The sequence below is a fragment of the Anas platyrhynchos genome, chromosome 1, assembly GCF_047663525.1.
Source record: "Anas platyrhynchos isolate ZD024472 breed Pekin duck chromosome 1, IASCAAS_PekinDuck_T2T, whole genome shotgun sequence".
Taxonomy (NCBI): Eukaryota; Metazoa; Chordata; class Aves; order Anseriformes; family Anatidae; genus Anas; species Anas platyrhynchos.
Window position 1 is genome coordinate 30,374,047 of NC_092587.1, and position 19,740 is coordinate 30,393,786.

At 35.7% G+C, this 19,740-nt stretch overlaps 1 protein-coding gene across 45 annotated transcripts in view; it reads left to right on the top strand.

Annotated features, from left to right (window-relative positions):
• Positions 1 to 19,740, top strand: part of NRCAM (neuronal cell adhesion molecule) — a 150,807-nt gene that overhangs the window by 76,916 nt on the left and 54,151 nt on the right. For 23 of the 45 annotated variants that reach the window (XM_072033756.1, XM_072033813.1, XM_027457206.3 and 20 more), the window contains 9 exons: positions 6,090 to 6,274; positions 8,987 to 9,004; positions 10,971 to 11,076; positions 13,563 to 13,759; positions 14,310 to 14,432; positions 14,764 to 14,934; positions 15,409 to 15,465; positions 17,476 to 17,587; positions 19,481 to 19,665. In XM_072033756.1, coding sequence (XP_071889857.1) covers positions 6,184 to 6,274; positions 8,987 to 9,004; positions 10,971 to 11,076; positions 13,563 to 13,759; positions 14,310 to 14,432; positions 14,764 to 14,934; positions 15,409 to 15,465; positions 17,476 to 17,587; positions 19,481 to 19,665 — 1,060 coding nt within the window. In that variant the 5' untranslated portion in view covers positions 6,090 to 6,183. Of the gene's footprint in view, positions 1 to 6,089; positions 6,275 to 8,986; positions 9,005 to 10,970; positions 11,077 to 13,562; positions 13,760 to 14,309; positions 14,433 to 14,763; positions 14,935 to 15,408; positions 15,466 to 17,475; positions 17,588 to 19,480; positions 19,666 to 19,740 lie in introns of those variants that run through there. The other 22 variants (XM_038166310.2, XM_038166320.2, XM_038166351.2 and 19 more) reach the window with 7 other exon arrangements.

Here is a 19,740-nt window from a genome sequence, read left to right on the forward strand (position 1 = left end):
CCATGGGAGACATAAGTAGGCAAATACTAGGTTTATTTTTATACGAACGAGTCTTAAGAAAAGAAACAGGAATAGCACTGTGTTGTGAGCTACTTCACAAACATTTTCTTCTTTTACTGTTAATTTAAACTATTACAAGCATCATAATAACTTCAAAGAAAAAACACACATCATGTTAGGATGGAGAACTCTCATAGTCACTAGCAGCCATTAATGGTTATTAAACAGTAAGTATTGGAGATAGGTATTTTTAATCAGTGTGGTGGGTCTGCCTCTGAATTCTGAAAGAGATAGTGGAGGAGATTTCTAGTTCACAGGTTTTAATTTTTAATGCATTCCTTGAGACTGGAAGAAAGCTGGTGTTATGCCCAGATTCAGAGTAGACAAGCAGATTGAGCGGGGTAAATATAGCCTGATATAAATCACAGTGAACATATGGAAAAAGCTGATTGAGGATTCAGCTGATAGGGAATTAAAGGCCGTGAGTGAAATTAATTCTACTCAACATAGTCTTATGAAAGTAGGGCTTGTAAAACAAATAATTGATGAAAACTTGATTTTAATCTTTTAATATTTGATAAAACTACAAGTCTGATAAGACAATCCTAGCGATGTAATAGACTTGGAAAAGCATTCACTTAATGTGATACGAAACTGATTATTAAACACAGAAATTGAACTGTATAATGAAACAGAGCAGACTTGAATGAACAGCAAACTGGCTAGCAGGTCTTAATATATGATTGTCAATAAAGAAGCATCAATGACTAAGTGGCTTTCCTGTAGTGTTCTCATGAGGAGCAATGCAAAGGCCAATCACATGTAACATTTTCTCTGCTGACTCTATCAGCTGTAATTTTACGCTTTGAAATTAGCAGGTGGTCTGAAGTTTGGCAGAACAGCAATAACCCTGAAGACAAGGCAATCATTAAGACAGATTGAGATGACTGAGTGAGACAGATTTTTGTTTTTAAATACTGTTAGATGCCAACAATCCATGTAAGAAGAAGGAAGCTATCAGTGTTGTGGTTTAACTGAGCATTTTACTAGTTTTTGGGGATTCTGCACTTGTTCAGGGGTAAAGTTTCAAAACGTTGGAGGTGCCCACTGTCCTGGGTGCCTGCCCATACTGTCCCACACTCCCTGCCACTCATAATTATTCAGCACTGGGGCAGATCTCGGGGTGGTATTCTTAAATAGTTGTTTAAAACCTGAAATGCATTCAGGAGGCATAGCAATAGAAACATGTTGGTTTGAACATCCCAAGGATATTCAGAATTCTTAAGAGCTATTTTAAGTAGCCTGGAGGAGAACTGGGAGGTGGAGGAGAAAGGGAAGGTGAAGCAGCAGGGGAAATAACGGGCATAAGCTTGGTGAACAGGAGGTCAGGTAAGATAATTTAATATTCCTTTATGACTTTAAATGGTGTATCTACATTAGACTGTGAAAAATGGTTATTTTGGAGGAAATCAAAGTAGTGTTTCTAATTTGGTGTATTTTAGAAAGTTTTGTAATTTTTTATGTGTACTCCTGTATTCTGTCACCCCAGAGCTATGCATCATACAGTGGGTAGTTTAAGAACATCTAGCTAGAAATTTGAAATTAGTTTTCTCTAAAATTTTAAGTCATATTGTTATTACTTCACTGGTAACATAATTGTATAAGATACATAAGCCCTACAAAGGTAGGAATTTGGTGAGGGAATTGCAGTTATCAAAAGCAGTCACTTCTTTGTGCTTTTTTCCATTAAAAATATTATCTAAATAAAATATGCATATTATCAACACTTTTTTTTATGTACAAATCATTAAATCCATTTACCTAATTTGAAATTGCTGTTCATGTTTCTATAGAGCTTTATATTAGGTGGCCTTGAAACTGTTTCCCTTGAAAACTCTTTATTTTTGCTGTATACTCTCTGTGAGAAAAAATACAGGTGTTAGACCAATGAAGCAGAGGAAATGACATTCATACAGATCTTTGTGTTTTAGTATAATCTAATTTAATAGAAAAATGCACAATCAGTTGTATCAAAACTCTGTAGATCAATGTTATGCCTAAAAATGCATTCATTGCACGAGGTGGAATTTCAGTAAATACACTCCCTTGCACCTCTTACATCCTCTTGAAGGATATTGTGGCTGCAGTTACGAGGAAATCAAGGATGCAGCGTGCTCTTGTGAAACACAATGTAAGTATGTTCCACCCCTGTTGGAGCTACAGGAGAAGGATGTGCCCTCTGTCAGCTGTGCCTTAATTGATTAAACTTTAAGATGTCCACCGAGAGTGTGTCTGTATTATTATCCTAATTAGTAATTAGTGCTACTTAGTAGCAGTATACTGTTGTAAAGTGCAGCATACTGTGTGCATTTCATGATCATGCACTGTTCAGTTGTTACCACTCTCTTGGGCAGATTTTGACATGAGCCAACCATTGCACTCTGCCAGCCGGTGCCTGGGTGTGATTCAGGGCATTGCACGGTTCAGTGACTGCTGCCATGGTGTAGGTGGTATGGGGGCTTCCTTTGAAGGGGAAGGGATGTAAGCTGTGACATCTCATTTGCTCTTAAACTAAGGAGAAGGTTCCCAGCCAATGTCATTTACAGTATGAAAAGAAGACTGAGATTCTGCCTCCCTTCCGTATGAGTGCTGTTTTTCCTAGCTCCTTCAGTGTTTTCAGAGCATCTGTTTTTGTCATTCTGTCCTTTTTTTTTCTGATCAAAAGTGTCCAGACGTGTGAGTCACAGCAAAGAGGTCACTGGCACCAAGCTGTGTTTTGTGCTGCTGCCAAATGTTCTACCTCAGGCTCGTGGGTGCTTCCATGCTCCCAGTCATTGTCTTTCTGTAGCCCCTCCTTGAAAAGTAATCGTGTCCTTTTTATTTATTTATTTGTTTTTAAAGGGGGGTGTTGGGGAATTAAATGTCTCTTACTTGATGCCAGCTCCTTTCTAATACATAAAAAGCTGTCCCTTTGAGATCTGATATTACACTTTGTGATGAAATATTATTATACTTTGCTTATGTATTCATATTTACCTTGACTCCTGTTGGCTACACCATGTTGGCTTCAATTTGTAGTCCATGTTTTTACTAACAATGAGCATCTCAGCGTGAAGCATAGGAGGCATAACTGATATTTTATGTACGTAAGAGGTATGTCAGCACAGGGAATCTTATTTTGTACAAATCAGTGAATAGAATCCCACATGAGCTGTCAAAATCTGTGTGTTTTCCTGTGAAAAAGGAAAGACAAAATATCTGAGTTTTATGAAAATTATTAGGTAAAGTAGCTTGAGGAAAATGTAGTCTGGTGTATAAATATTTCAGGTTTTGAAATTGAAGCATTTACATTGATCTGCATTTAGAAGTCTGGCCGTACTTTGTATCAGATAATATTATGTCAAAACAGCGTTTAGTTCCAGTCAGCAGCTGTTGCATTCATACTGAATTATGTCAGATGTAATCAGGAATACGTTCAACGAGAGTGTGCAGTTGTGCTGACGAACCTAAAATCATTCTCAGTTGAATATGTTCTATCACAAATCATCCGGGCACGTTGCCTCTGTGCAGAATGACAAGGCGGTGTGCGGGCTCAGCTTTGTAATTCCCGCCTGCTGAATCCTGAATCACGCCCAGGCATCGCAGCAGTGGACTCAGGAGGTGCCTTACTGGAATGTTGCAATAGCTGCGGTAGACATGGTGAGGCATTTTCTCAAGGGTATTATTTTCACAATCATTTTAATTGCACATGCCCAATTCACCAGAGTTTGCATATTCATTTGCACTTGTTCAAAGGGAATGCAGCTAATTCTAAAATACTCTCAAATTACTGCAGTAGTCAATTTACACAATGAAAGAACAAGACATTGAAGTGAATAATCAGGTTCTCAGAGTTTCTTAAAGAGAACTGACATTTTGCTTGGAGAAGAAACAGTAAAAGTCTTGGTCCACTTGTCAAACAGCACAAAGAGTGTCCTCTAAATCCCGGGTCAAACACCTTGTACAGAGAGAGCAGCTTGTAAATACAGATGCATAGTTCAGAGCTGAACTTGCAGTGAGGTAATGAAGTGGTCACATAAAGATCAGGAGGGCAGTTTGTGAAAACCTAGCCAAAGAAAAGCAGACAGCTGTAGTCAATGGGATGAAGTCAGCTCTTCTGGAGAGCACTTCAGTGCAGGGAACGTCCTGGAGTGCTCTGCATCATTCTCAAGAGAAGCCTTTCTTCAGCTTACTGACTGCAGAGGGAACAGAGGACACCCACCAGATAGCTTTTGTGCCAAAAAAATGGGATGGCAGAAGTGTTTCTTCCTTACCCCAGTAAAAAGCTCCAGCATTTTAGGGTGCTCAACCATTTACCAGGTAGTTTGGGGTTAGGCTGACCACCTTCTCTGCTCATGCAGTTCCAGTTTGTATAAATAATTATGCAAGGGCTAGAGCTTAGTTGTTCTTGCTTCCGATGAGTTTTCTTATCACTCCATCAGCCATGACAAACGCTTAGTTGTTTTGTTACGGTGTGCCATAGTGTAGATAGCTTTGAATGTGAACAAGCAATTTGCCCTCTCACATGGCGCCCTAGTCAGCAGTTCCCGAGAGCTTAAGGGAGCAATGTGGGTCTAGGAGTTTAACCTGCTGGGATGTTTTGATCTCAAAACAAACCCTGGTGTGACAGTAAGAATCAGAGAGTTTGATGTGCTAGGTCAGCAGAGGTTGAACTCTACACCTCAGTTTTGTTTTCCCATTCCAGTCTCTGATCAGAAGACCATACAACGAGAAAGCCCATTTATGGCAGCAAAGCAGACACCTTTTTTTTTTTCTTTTTTTCTGTAAATTGAAGATTAGGGCAAATTCTTTGCATAGACTGGTTTAAGTAACTTCAGGAATCAATAAATCAGCTTCAGGAATTGCATTAGTATTTGTCAGGCAGCTGCTTCTCTGCAACTTTTGCTTCTTGTAGACTTGATAGCATTGTGGTTTCCATTTATATGCATAGCTTGGGAAATGCTCTCTTCAAGATAAGTTCTTGCTGATCGCTGTGAACTTTCTGGTCAGTCTGGCATATGAAAAGTGCTTTCTCAGTTGATGTCCAATTACTGCTGTTAGGTAAGCAACATTTGGATTTCTAAGGCTGTATTCTTACAGCTCTTTGTAGGTCACCGATGATGATGGTGCTCACCAGCAGCTAGTTTTCAATCCTTCAACGTTCTTCTAAGTTAGAACATGGTACTGAATGCAGTGAAAGTAAGAAGGAAATAAGAATCATTCTTCTGCCTTGGTTTAATATGGTTGTTCATGCTTGGTTGAGGAGAAAGACTTAGTCCATTTCAAAAAAGATTTCCCTGGATTTTCATTTCTGCCACCTCCTCACATAGGAAAGAAGAGAGTTTCATAATGTGCTCATAGTTAATTAGATTTTGTCATTCATGCTAGATATGACAAGTATTTTTATATTACCTATTTGGGCTGGAATCAGAAATCCAGGGGTAGGAGCCTAGGTTCCTATATAGTATATAAGCCAGCACCTCAGCATGGCAATCCATAAAGTCTTCTGTATTCAGTCTATAGCTGTCTCAGAAACAGTTCAAAAAGGGGAGAACTAAGTTGTCTAACTTAGATCTCACACTTTACTTAGCAAATCTGTGGCCAGAGATGTTTTCATTAGAGTAGTCACCTAAAATAACTCCTTCAAAGACCTATTCAGGGTATTAGAAAGAGAAACGAGGTGGGCATTCAGAGTTTTAATCTACCAAAATCTATTTCAGGTCACCATTATCTTTAGAATGTGCTGTTTTTTAACTGGGGCTGAAGATTTATCCTTCTTAGAAAAGACATTTGTATTGCTACTCAACAAAGGTATCAGCGTTCGCTATCTTCCTTAGGAGTTCCTGCAAGTATTCTGATCTAGGTGTCCTAGGAACTTCTGGATGTCTGCTTGGATTTCAGTAGAGCACATGGTGTAGCCAGGATCCATGGGTATAATAAGTAGACTGATGGTATTTCATGTTAACTAACATAAAATCATTCAACTCTCCATAAAATCATTCAACTCTCCATAACTCTACATGTTGTTATTCTCTTATTTTATCTACCAGGTTTCTTGTCTGTATTTACATAACTGTTCCAAGCTACCTAGTCTGATGAAGTTGGACTTCATTCTTCAAGCGTGACTTAACACAGCCTAAAATCATGATGAAAAAGAAGAGCATATCTGCAAGCAAAGCTTCACTGTTTTTCTTTCTGTGCCAAATGATTTCTGCATTGGATGTACCTCTTGACTGTAAGTATTAACTTGCTAAAAAAATGCAGAATGATGGAAGATTAGTTAAATAATTTGAGTATAGGAGGATGAAGATAGCTCCGACATGGAACTGAACATGGAGTGTGTTTGCTCAATTCAGTCAGGACATTATGATTATGAATATTTACTGAAGGTTTTCAAAAACTGCATATAAAATATCTTACATGATTCACTGGAGAAAGGTTAACAGAGGATTCTCAAATACACCACTGTAATGTGTCTTTATTGAACGCTTTAGTCGATCAAAATGAAGAGGGACAGAGAAGCCCAGCTAAACGCTAATTATCTGTGAAACTAAGATCAGATTGGCAATTTCAATTGACCTAAAGAGAGGGTGCAAAAAGGGTGGAGCCCTGCTCTTTTCAGTGATGCCCAGTACCAGAACAAGAGGCACTAGAAACAAAACTGGAGCACAAGAGATTCTGTCTGAGCATCAGGAAGCACTTCTTTACTGAACAGGTGACAGAGAGCGCTGGAACAGGCTGCCCAAAGAAATTGTGGATTCTTCCTCCTTGGAAATCTTCAAAAGCCATGCTCCTGGGTAACCCGCTCTGGGTGTCCCTGCTCGAGCAGTGGGGTTGGACCAGATGGCCTCCAGTGGTCCCTTCCAACCTCAGCCATTCTGTGATTATGTGTGAATTTGCTAAAAGAAATAAAAGAAAAAGTAATAATAATAATAATAATAATAATAATAATAATAATAATAAAGAACGGGACAGCTCCTATTTGCTGTGAAACAATCACACTTACCTTCTTCATAAAAGGTTTCCAGGAGATGATATGAGATCCAGTAAAAGATTCTAATACCCACACTGTTGAAGCATCTTGCTTTTTGATCCAGAAGAGTAAATTAAGCTCTTAGATTTCCTAAACATTGCCTGAAAAGAATTAAGTACCTAACTTTTACATAAGAGCATGTGTGCTGATCAGGGAACTCTAGCTTTAACCAGTCAGGAAACATCTAGAAGGGGTGAAATCCCAGGATATGAAATTTTTGTGTCTTATTCTAGACTGTGATAGTGGGAGAAAAGAAGGGGGAAAGTAAGCAATGGTAACTGCTGTATTTTATAGCCCTAATAGCTAATACTGTGAATTTATTCATGCTTCAGGTTGTTATTTTCTTCTTAATACACACATGATCACATTTTCAGAATTCAGTGAACCGCGTTGCACCTCACATTGACTATTCATTTGTTAGATCAATTACCAGAGAAAAGTACATCAGGGCTGGCATTAAACTGATGAATTAATACATCAGTAAATTCACCTAGGATTCTGATCCTCATGGCTTTCCTTACCCCTGTGTTTTTGATACCTTCCTCCCTTCCATAAATGCATGTTTTTCTTTAATAATCATTGACACGAAGTGCAACTGCTTCAGTGTGTTTTCCCCCCATACATATTTCCAAGCCTCTCAAACCAATGACCTTTATTTCTGTGACAAGATCAATATATATAAATGACAAGAGACTTGTAGCACTGTAAATGCCTTTACAACATTAAATTGTGGTTTATAGAGGGCTTTAAAAGTATGATGAACAGAAGTCTTAATTTTCTAAACTTAATTTTTCTCCACAAATGTTTTTGCAGGCTAGAAATATTGTTTTAACACCTTGTAGTTTAGAAACTAATGTAAATTGTGCATCATTCTAATATCTCCTGTGCAGAGTAGCACCTCAGCTTAAATTAACTGGGAATGCATTAGCAGACAAAAATGAGTAGCCCTTTTAGATGTATCACATTAACCCTCAATTAACATGGTCTGTACTACATAATGTTTAGTAGCTGTGTTAGATCTGATAAAGTCACACATTTCAATTTTTAGCCAAAGATTATATTAACTGAAATTATGTCTCTAATTATGTTAGTGTTTCCATATATAATGGTTAGAATGACATCTGGGAGAGCACCACAAGAGAAAGCCTGTGTTGTGTTTTCTGTGGGTCTTCCCCACACATCTACCACAGAAACCCAGTGGTAAGAAAATACTTGATTATTTGGACCCTAGGTTTCATCCGGGTTAGCAGTCTTTATGATGTTCAGTGTCTTGCTGTAGGTAAGTGATGACTGACAGTGTAGCTAACCAAAAGCAGTTTACTTTCTCTGAAATATTAATGATGAAGAGAGATACATGCAAAATATCTGAAGCAATGAAGATGTAAAATCCAAAATGACTTTTTCCTTTTAGTTATTTTTCAAACTAAAAGGGATTGCGTGTCTGTTGAGTAGAATTAAATGCTTTTGTTTTTGTAAGAGTAATTCTAGCCTGAAGCTTTCTCTTTGTTCTTCCGTTTGGTCATATGGGGAGATTGATTTTGATTGCAGCATGAGGGCAACGCACTCCATTAATTCTAATTTCCTCTCTCCTCAGTATCAGTGGTTTGTGTCCTTGGAAGGCCAAAATCACATACCACACTTGCCCTTAAAAAGCCAACACTTTAGAAAAGGTCCTTATGCCATGAACTTTGAGATAATTGTAGTAATTTCTGACACCACAGAAATCGTTGCTGGAATTTAAGGCATCATGGCCCAGGTTACGATACTTGCAGTTTTCTTATTCATGGGGTCCAATGCACTTTTCAGACATACTTATCTTCCCTCTCAAAAATGCTAATTTTCTTTTAACTAACAAATGTTTCTCTTTAATCTCCATTTTCCATTCACCTGCTGATTCTGATGGGGGAATAAAAGCAAAACTTCTAGAAGAATGTAAGTTCCTGTCCACAAAAACTAGACTGTGTGCTGCTGAAAATTAATACTGATTGTGTTGCAGTACAAAATGTGTGATTGTCTTTTTTTTTTTTTTTTTTTAATTTTGTTTTGCTGTGGCTAGATGCTTTGTGCATGCAGTGTTCCGAAAGCTCTACTGTACATAAAACTTTCTGGTATTTTGATCAAATGAGTGATATGATTTTTGATTGTATGCTATCTGAACATTAAAATTCTTAGTATCAGCATGAGCAGTGTTTTGTTTTGTTTTTAACTAATACTTTCAGGAGTAAATATACTTGATAAAAAATTCATTGGAATATATGTAGCACATGTAAAATATATGCTATTTTACATGTCTGAGTTGGACATATTTTTATGTCCTTAAAAAGAGTGTATACAGTTATTTAAACATACCTAATATTTTATGGGATCTTCTAACACAGCTTTAGTATCATGGTTAATTTAATGAGTTTTAAGTTCAGTGCATAGCCTTGAGGTCATTGATGTGCATGCGAGGAATATACTGTATGTGGTACATTGCTCATGTCATGTCCCTTTTCAGAGTATGCTTGCTTTTCCCAAGGAAGCATCTGATTTGTACTGACCCTGTGAACTGCTTCTGAAAGGGAGAAGGACTATCACAGCTTCTCTAAATACACAAAAAGTCCTCATCATGTAGCAATGTTGCTTTCATTTTTTAATCACTCTCCTTTCTGCAGTGAGGAAGAAGAGCAAAAGCTAGCTCTACATTGCCTGTTCTTTCCTGCTCAGCTGTTATATCTCATTGCAATGCCATGATATTAATTTTTTTTCTGGCCATTTCTTGAGGGGAGTGCTTTGTAGACCACTACCTCTGCCTTCAGAATCCTTACTTCATGTATAATGGGAGGGAAGACTTAACCTAAAAATCCCAGTTTTACAATTTTAACTAGCTAGAGTGAGACATGGGAACACAGATAACTAATGATTGAAATGCTTTGGCTAGGAGCGACCCCAAGTAGTAGCAGAGTGTAATACTGGACAATTTACAATATTTGCACAGGCATTTTCACGAGGTTGTTATTAAACTAGTTCTTTTAGTTGGCACTAAACTATAACCAGATTGATAATGCTGAGGAAGACACATTTCTCATTATCTTATTATCATAAACAGGATTTATCTATGAAAAATGTGCATAGATAATGCAATAGGTTATAAATTACTTTAAATAGGTAGGCACCATCCACGTTATCAGGCAAATAAATTCTATTTTATGCTAGTAATTCCAGAATGCTTGATAAATCAAATTTAAATGTTTGTTTCTCCTGGGGCAATTCACAAGATTAATTATATTTTTGTTATTTTAGGAGAATCGGTACTAGACTTTTCCTATATATTTACTCTATTTGGAAACTCTTAGTTACTATTTTTTGTCATCTTTTACTTCTAACATTTTTTACTCCTGAAAAGTAGCTCCTAAAAGCATGCTTTGTAGATTAATTCAGTATGTTGAGCATGATAAATTTCTGAAAAGTTTACAACCACAGAGAATATGGAAGTACATCAAATCTTTAGAAGTAAAAAGTAATATATATTTTTCCTTCTGTGTGTTAAAAATGTTTTGTGTGGATTTATATCTCACAACTGTTCATTTGAGATATGCTAGACTTAGAATTCAAGTGTCCTTTGGCTTCATGAAGGTCTACTGAAATCTGCTGTATAGAAATGATATCCAATAAGCTTCTTGACCAAGATCTTCCTCCACTGTAAACTGACATAGCTCACTTGTAAGTTATATAGCTACACTGATCTACAGGAGTAGAGGGGTTCAGCCTCCAAATACAAAATATACTTTAATCCCAGTCTTTTGTTGATAATTTTTCTGCTAATTGTAGTTCTGCTTTCTCCATTTACGTAACTGTCTTGCTGATGCTTTGAAGATATTGTTAAATTCCTCTCTGTTTCTTATATTCCACAATGAAGTGTCCCAGCCTCCAACGATAACTCAGCAATCTCCAAAAGATTATATCGTTGACCCTCGAGAGAATATTGTAATACAGTGTGAAGCAAAAGGAAAACCACCTCCTAGGTCAGTAAGTTCTTATTTTGCTTATGTTGGCCTAATAACATAAGAAAACTAGGAGAAAATAATGTAAATTTTGTAAACTAACATGTATTTTCTTATATGTATGCTTTCAGACACAGAAACATGCATGCACTCCTACTGTTGAAATGTAAACAGCTGCCAGGAAGTGGCATATATATATATATATATTTGACTATGCTTATCCTTGAGATTTAAACTTTTCTGTAGTCAGCAAGTAACTAGTATTTTTTTTTCTTCTCAAAGACCTAGCAACAAAATAATAGTAGGTTGGTAAAGGAGCAGATAGGTAAGTATCTATGGAAAGCACTGAAAGGCATGCCCTACTGAGTTGGAGCACATTTCAGATTTAGGCATAGTGTCTAAGAAGAATGTGCATTGAATAAATTCAAAGTACATGAGTAAATTCAAATTCAGTGTCTTTTAAAAATACTCAGTTTTATGAAGTTTGTCTTGAAATATGTACGTATTTTGTTGGGAGTCCAGTATCAGTGTATCAGTCTATGGCTAAATGATCAGCAGCCTTGATTTATCAGGTGTATTTGCAAGCCTTTTGTTTTTAGCAAAAATGGCAATGCTGTGTATAGTTTGGATTCCTGATCATCTTCTATTTTAAGACCCTGCTTCAGTATCTTGAAATGAGGAGCTTCCAAATATTTTTGCTGAATATCGGCACTGGAATCTCAGTAGCAGTGGTGCATTCTGTCATTGCCAGCAACTGCTTCTGATTTCCAAGACTGTAAACAGAAATGTGCATCACTGTGTTCTCAGTAGTGTTACGCTACAGTTTATTAGCAGTGTCAGTCTATAATTGCTCCTCAGACACATACCAAGCTCATTAAATATACTTTGTATGAATAACTGATGTTTTTCTACATTATTCTTTCTGGTTGCCTTAGGATCATGGTCATTATCATGCTGAATGGTGAAGCAGAAGTGGAATGGTGAAGATGGAGATTTTCTGTGATTCTTTTTAGTGCTTTTTTTTTTAAAATATATAATAGGAGTATCATAATGTTGCTCTTTTTATGAGCATTTTAATTTGACATGCATAATGCCATGGCATTATGGCACAAAGCTGGCATAAAGGTTTATGGATGTTCTGCTACCTAGCACTTGAGCAGCAAAGGTTCTGACTTTTATGTATCTGAAGTTCAGGGGTTTGTCACCTCTCATGTGAAGCTACATGACAGTTCCACACACTCTTCACAGTGTTACTGGTAGCTGAGGACTACAGAAACCCCACATTCTGCAACTTTACCTGCAAAGCCCTCAGAAAGAGTTTCACTATTCGACCACTGTGCACACAGGTCCTCCCAAAACCACTACCACTGCAGTGCGAGGCAGCTGGTCAGGTCCAGTTCTTCTGTTCTCTCACACCACAAAGTGCAAATAGCATGTCTGATCCTGTCCTGCTGTCCAGCTGCAGGAGGTCAGGGCATAATCTAAGTCAATTAAAATTTGATCTTTTCCAGTACCATATACGTATTGATATTTCCAGGTAGCATTCTAACCTGTAAGCATATACAGTGTTTGTGTTGAAGTTTATGAAGCAGAATTGTAACAAGTACAGAAACTGCTTTTCACAGTATTCAAAACTGAGTGCTCAAAACGTCCCAGGCATTGGTTTAGCTCTGTATAACTGTGCTTTTGACCACTAACAAATCTTAATCAACAATTTAAAAAAATAACTAAAAATTAAAGAATTGGTGCTTACAGTAGTATAAGTTGGATACTACAAATATTTGCTTTTTACACTATTTAAATGAGCTCAAATACTCCTTATTTCTAGTGGCTAGTTTTCAAAATATCCTTTCTTTTAGCACCAGTATAAAACCACTAGATTAATTATGGACTATCAGACTGCAACGTTTTATTTAATGCATCATAATTCTTTGTGTTAGAATAGCGAAAAGAAATCAAACTCACTGCAGTCTTTAATTTATGTGCTGAACTTTAAAATGGCCAAACCAATTATGAGAAATGATTTCCTGCTGGGACCCAAGATGATGCATTTCAACCCAGAACAAGTTTCTAAAAGCAGATTTATAAAACCTTCCAACAATAGGTTTTAAAGTGGAAATGCTTATGCAGCTTTAGGAATATCTGTTCTAGCAGATGTTACTATATTACCTTTAGCAGAAAATAAATCAGTTCTTTTCCATGTATGATTAACATCTGCATCTTTTATTGTAATTTTTAAAATAAAAATATTGACTTTGAAAAGGATTCCGCTAACAAGTTCAGCCGAGCCTTTTATCTTAAACTATTGGCAGATTTCTTATATTAAAAAAGTATTTCTTAATTTTCTATTTACTTTATTGATTAATTTAGTTTGGGAACAGTTCTTACTTACCTGCTAAAGAATAATTACCATGTATTATTGAAAATGACTTTTTTCATGGTTTTCTCCAGATAGTATACAAAAGGCAACTGCAGAAGCAACTTCTCTTTTCGCTTTTATTATTTAGCTTCTCCTGGACACGCAATGGAACTCATTTTGATATAGATAAAGATGAACTGGTAACAATGAAACCAAATTCAGGAACCCTTGTCATAAATATTATGAATGGTGGGAAGGCAGAAGCATATGAAGGAGTATACCAGTGTACAGCAAGAAATGAACGAGGAGCAGCCATTTCCAACAATATTGTTATAAGGCCTTCTAGTAAGTGAAACTCCAACTAAAATGTGAAATAGATGTATTTGTTTTCTTATGGATGTTTTACTTCATTTTCTTCTTTTCCCTTTAAAAAAATACATCATTAAAGTGATTGAAAGTGTAATTTCTGATATTGATAATATATTGCATGTCTCCCAAAATTTCTTAGAATATTTAATAACCAAATTGCTTTCCTAATTTTTGTCAGTACATCTGATGACCTGAGATGTTTAAAATTGGTTTGTATTTATGACATTACAATTGGGATAAACCATTTAAAACTAAGGCACAGAATTGTTGAGGGCAATTCCAACTATCTTTCTGATGACTGTGTTCCATAGTTGTTATAATAGCTTTAATTCAGAACAGATTGAAATCAAAAAGATGATAAACCTCAAAAATTTTAATTAATGATAAACTGCTTCTACAGCTTTTTATGTGATTTTAATCTCAGAACAGTTTTTCAAGCTCCTCAGCTTAAAATTTGTCATTCTCATAAATTTTATCAGAACATATTATTTCAGGAAGGTCTAATTTTTTTAATTATTTTCTGTAGGATCCCCTTTGTGGACTAAAGAAAAACTAGAACCAAACCAGGTTAGAGAAGGTGATTCTCTAGTATTACACTGCAGACCTCCGGTTGGCTTACCACCACCTATAATATTTTGGATGGATAATGGTGAGTTTCTTTTGATGTAGTTTACTTTTCACAGTTTTTCTACATAGTTGATCATTACTTACCAAGAGTACAAAGAATTTCCAGTTCTGTAGAAATGAATAAGCAAACAGATATGCAGCCCAAAAGCATGAATTCAAAAGCAGCTGTAGAGCTTAATGTAAGTTGTAGATTCTGAGGAAGAATGGTAGGATAAGGGAGCTCTGCAAGAAACTTCTGAAGGTACATATTTACAAACCTACAGAAGATGTAATGGAATAAATGTGAAGGCTGCAAATCATAACAGTGGAATATGTATGATAGTTGAAATAAATGTTTTCTTGTTTTTCCTCAGCTTTCCAAAGGCTGCCTCAGAGTGAAAGAGTTTCCCAAGGTCTAAATGGAGACCTTTACTTTTCTAATGTACAACCAGAAGACACCCGTGAGGACTATATCTGCTATGCAAGATTTAATCATACACAAACTATACAGCAGAAACAACCCATTTCTGTAAAAGTCTTTTCAAGTAGGTATTGCATTACCTAATTACATACTTACATACTTGCATAGTATTCATCCAGAAGTCTCAGGTGATTTGCGCAACTTTAGTAGTTGTATGCTAGGGAATTGTGTTGTTTTAATTCTGAAGAAGCAATTGCATTGCTCTGTAAAACTTAAAACGTAATCTCCAGTTTTCTTTCTATATCTGTTTTAAATATCTGTATATATCTGTTAAAAAGCTGTCTTTTCCCCCCTTAGTAGGTTTTGTCTCACAAAAAATGTTTTCTAAGATTTGGATTATTGAAAAAAATACAGTGTTAAAAAATATTTTTTAATGGTTTTCATGCTCAATAATATCAAGATATTGTTGCTGTAACTATTGAAATAAATTAATCAATCACTTGATTAACTCACCGTGGCCATATCATCATCTTGTGATTCCCAATACTTTGATTTATCCCTCTTTTATGCATTCTTCATGATATTCTGTTTATTTCAGTGGATTCATTGAATGACACTATAGCTGCTAATTTGAGTGACACTGATATTTATGGTGGTGAGTTATACTGGTCCCCACTGATACTCCCTGTTTCACAGTAGCATTTAGTTAACTAACTTTACCTCCATGGCTACTTAACCTTTAGCTCCCTTTTTGATTTCTAATAAAGGTATCTATTAGTACTGGTGATAATACATGCTTTAGAAAGGGATGGCACAGTGTGATCCTTTCAAATAGTTAACGTTCTAATGTTATTGTAACATATGCTTCATAAAAATACCAACTCTTAAAATAAGAGTCCTTTCACACTGATGCAGATTTTACCAGTTGTCAATTTGCTCCTATACTGTGCTTGTTTATATTTTTCCTCCAATTTTACTAGCAGTTTGATTTGTTCATTATCACTAGGACTATTCAATATCACATGCTGCATAATAAGTAACAACAATTAAGCATTTAACAAACGCATTTCATATTTAATTCCTTGAATGTACCATTCATTTTTAATGTATTTCATGAATGTTGAGCTGAACTGAATTAATTAAAATCTAAACATTTTAATACTGTCTATATAAATAACCTTTTAGGGGAAAGGTGTGTTTTGTTCGTTTGGTGTTTGAGACTTTTCATTAATATATGTTGAATGGTCTTTTGTATATTGTGAATGAAATTCTCCTAAGCAGGTGTATGTGTGTTTAGCAAGGCTGACTTTGGGGTAAGATTCATACCATAGCAGTTGAGCATCTAGTCTCACTACCTAATGTTGCATGAAATAGTTATAAAATACATGTTTGTTCTGATTTCTCTTTTTCCCTGTCAAGCTAGTCTTTGTATATATTACATGGTAATTTACTATAATCTGAAGTATATTGGGACACAGAATATTTTAATTCTCTGCATAAAAATAAGATCTCACTTAGAACAAACAAGAAATATGTACCTGAACACAAAATAATGTGTTAACTACAGTTAATACAGAAAACATTCAGCTGGCTTACAACTCAGAAATACCAGAGATAATTCTGTGGATTTTCATAGTTTTGCAAAATGAGACAGTGCTGAAACTGGGTAGTCTACTAATTGCCTGTAACTGTTGACTGTGTTCTTCACACTAGACTGCCCTTTTCTCCAAGCTTTAAGTTGTTCAGGTGTTAGTTTTTAAGGAGTTCATGGTACATACTGTATTAAAATTGTGTTCTGTTTATGTCAATCAATCAATAAATTCCACTAACTAATAAAGTAGTTTATTGTTTCTTCCCACATTAAAAAAAAAAGAAAAAAGTTTACTGTAATGATTCAGATTTCTATTGTGCTTTAGAGCAAGTTGATCCTATATTTTAAAATTGCTATAAAAGAACATTTACAGGATGCCTGCTATTATTCTGATCTCCATGAAGGCACATGAAATATCATAGTAGACTTCAGAAACTGTCACAATATAGTGTCAGAAATAGGTCTTATGGCTTTCTGTTTACTGCGGTAAACTTGCAGGTAATCAGTGGTTCATTATTCCCAAACTGGGGAACAGTTTGAAATACACTTAAGTATTTAGTGAGAGGAGAAGACAACGTTAAATTTCCAGAGATGTCTCACATTGTCTAGAAAATATTGAACAAAGTGTACTTCAAAGTGGAGCATACCATGTGACACCTTGGATTATATTTTTGAATTTAATAACTTTGCTTTATTTGTGTTTTGATGGAAGCTTTTGGTAACATTCAGTCTTTCACTCATTCACCTAAGTAACCTTATACTCAGTATGCATCCATATATAGTTGCTTATGTAAGGACTACATAACAAATTTTTCCCCTCTTCAATAACAAATGTTTTCAGGTATGTGTTCAAAATTAGCATTAAACAAGTTGAGATATGATTATGTTATGTCTGTCAAAAGCCTAATTTGTTGAACTATGTATGTATATATATGTATGTGTAACATGATAATTTTTAATTAAGTGGCCTGTGTGCATCAAAATCTCTGTCCAAAATGTGAGAATGGATGTATGAATTTGGTCAACATTAAAATAAAATATTGAAATTAATTATTTTATTTTTTCTTGTTCCAGCCAAGCCAGTTACAGAGAGGCCACCGATTCTTCTAACACCAACTGGTACCACAAGTAACAAAGTGGAACTCAGAGGAAATGTCCTTTTGTTGGAGTGCATTGCAGCAGGATTGTGAGTTACTTTTTAGACCGTGCTTTTCAAAATAAAAATGCAGAATCAGAGGGAAACATTTCAGAGATGCCTAAAATGTTACTGCTATGTAAGCTTAAGTATTTTAAAGAAATAGAAATGTAAAATAGAAAGAAGACTTTTAAGGAAGTGTCCACCATTTTGGAAATCACAATATTTTAAAACTGACTATGAACATAAATATTTTTCTCATGTATTAAACATATGAGAAGGCCTTTGTTTCAGGACACAAGCAAGAAATGTCATAGGATAACCTTGGACACATGTCTGCAGAATTGCACTTGGGAAATGAGTCTCTGTTTTTTTCCTAACTATATAGCCATTAAGCTCTCAAATAGTATATAAATAGATAAGAATCTGCTGGTATAATCTGAAAAAGCTGCTCACATATGCTAATTACTTAGTGCATCACCTAGGTGGGAGTTGTTAGAACATACCTTCAGCTACTTACATCCAACTTCTCATTGTAATTGGGTTTAATTGGTACTTGTTTCTTCCATGTAATGCGTGTTTGTCTTTGTTGATAATTGTGCAAGTAGAAAATGACTAAAGAGCAATTTAACTTCATGAACTAGTTTGATCTTAAATCAATTTCATTCTCAGGAAGAAAGAGAATAGATTGGTTAGTGTGGAAGAAGAAAATCTTTAGTACCTATTTATTTCAGGAGCTATAAACATGTTGACAATGCACAAAAGCATAGAAGGCAGAGCACTCTGAAGTAGCAGTGAGGTAAGCCAGTAATTGCAAATGATGCAGCACGGCATCGTGCAGATGTATGCACTTGCATAAGCTCCACAGGGCATGCTCATGCACAGCTTGACACAGCTTGATACAAAGGTCAGTGCACTGTTTCTGCCTCAGCTGTGGTCTGTTCAGGTGTCCTTGCATCAGCACCACTAGCATAATCACAGTTGTGTGGGGGAGTAGAATATGCTTTTCAACAACCCTGCAATAAAAATAATCAGAGGTCCAAACTCTAGAAAAATCGCTGCATAAAAACGGGGAAAAAATAAAATGTTATCCATTATATGGATTTGTCTTTAAATGTCATGTATTTTTCTATTTTAATAATTCAATGAGGGAAGCTTACGTAGTTCTCATCAGGATACCAGATTCAGTTTTTATTTAAAGAAACTACTCCTAATTACTGATACCATAATTAAAAATAAATTTTGCTAGGTGTTCCTGTTCTCATATTAGATTGCTAAATGAATATTTGCCCTGAATCATTAAGATTTGAGAGAGGACATTCTACTGAGAAAGCAACACCTTTTAATTTGCTGTAATTTTAAAGGTATGTCTGCATGAGTTTGGACAACTTTCAGCCTCAGTAGCCAACATGGGACACAACCAGGATGCAATTACAAGTAGCTATACTTGACTCAGTACTGTCATTTTTTTCTTGATTTGTCATAGGAAAAATTTCTGTCTCCTACAGATCTGCTATAATATTTATGATGTGCATGAAGCATTACAATATTGCTCAAATGAAGGACAGTTGTAATCTTATCATTATCTAGAAGTTACCTTTTAAACCAGAATGAGCATCAATTTAAAAGTATAAATACAGTAAGATTTAAAATACACTTGTATTCATTTATTAACCATTGAGGTTTTTAGATTAATCAGGAGACAAATGTATTCCATAATTATTAAACCTATGAACAGATGGCCATTGACAGTGTTAGTGAGGCTTGTCATTTCCTAGAAACAAATGCTGGCATATCCTGCACATTTGCTGGACATGCCCCAAAATCTGAGTAAAGGCTCTTAAAATAATTGGTGTAAAATTTATGTTCAAAACATTAACATATAGAACTCTCATCTTGCTTTTCAGTGGTCCATTAGTTTGATCTGTACTTTTGCTTTTCCAGACCCACACCAGTAATTCGCTGGATTAAAGAAGGTGGCGAATTGCCAGCCAACAGAACATTTTTTGAAAATTTTAAGAAAACTCTCAAGATTATAGATGTTTCTGAAGCTGACTCTGGGAACTACAAATGCATAGCAAGAAATATATTAGGTTCTACTCATCATGTCATTTCAGTAACTGTGAAAGGTAATACTAAAATAATCGTTAATTTAGTATTGTCGATGTCCAGAATGCAAGACTGAAGTATGCTTACCAGGATAA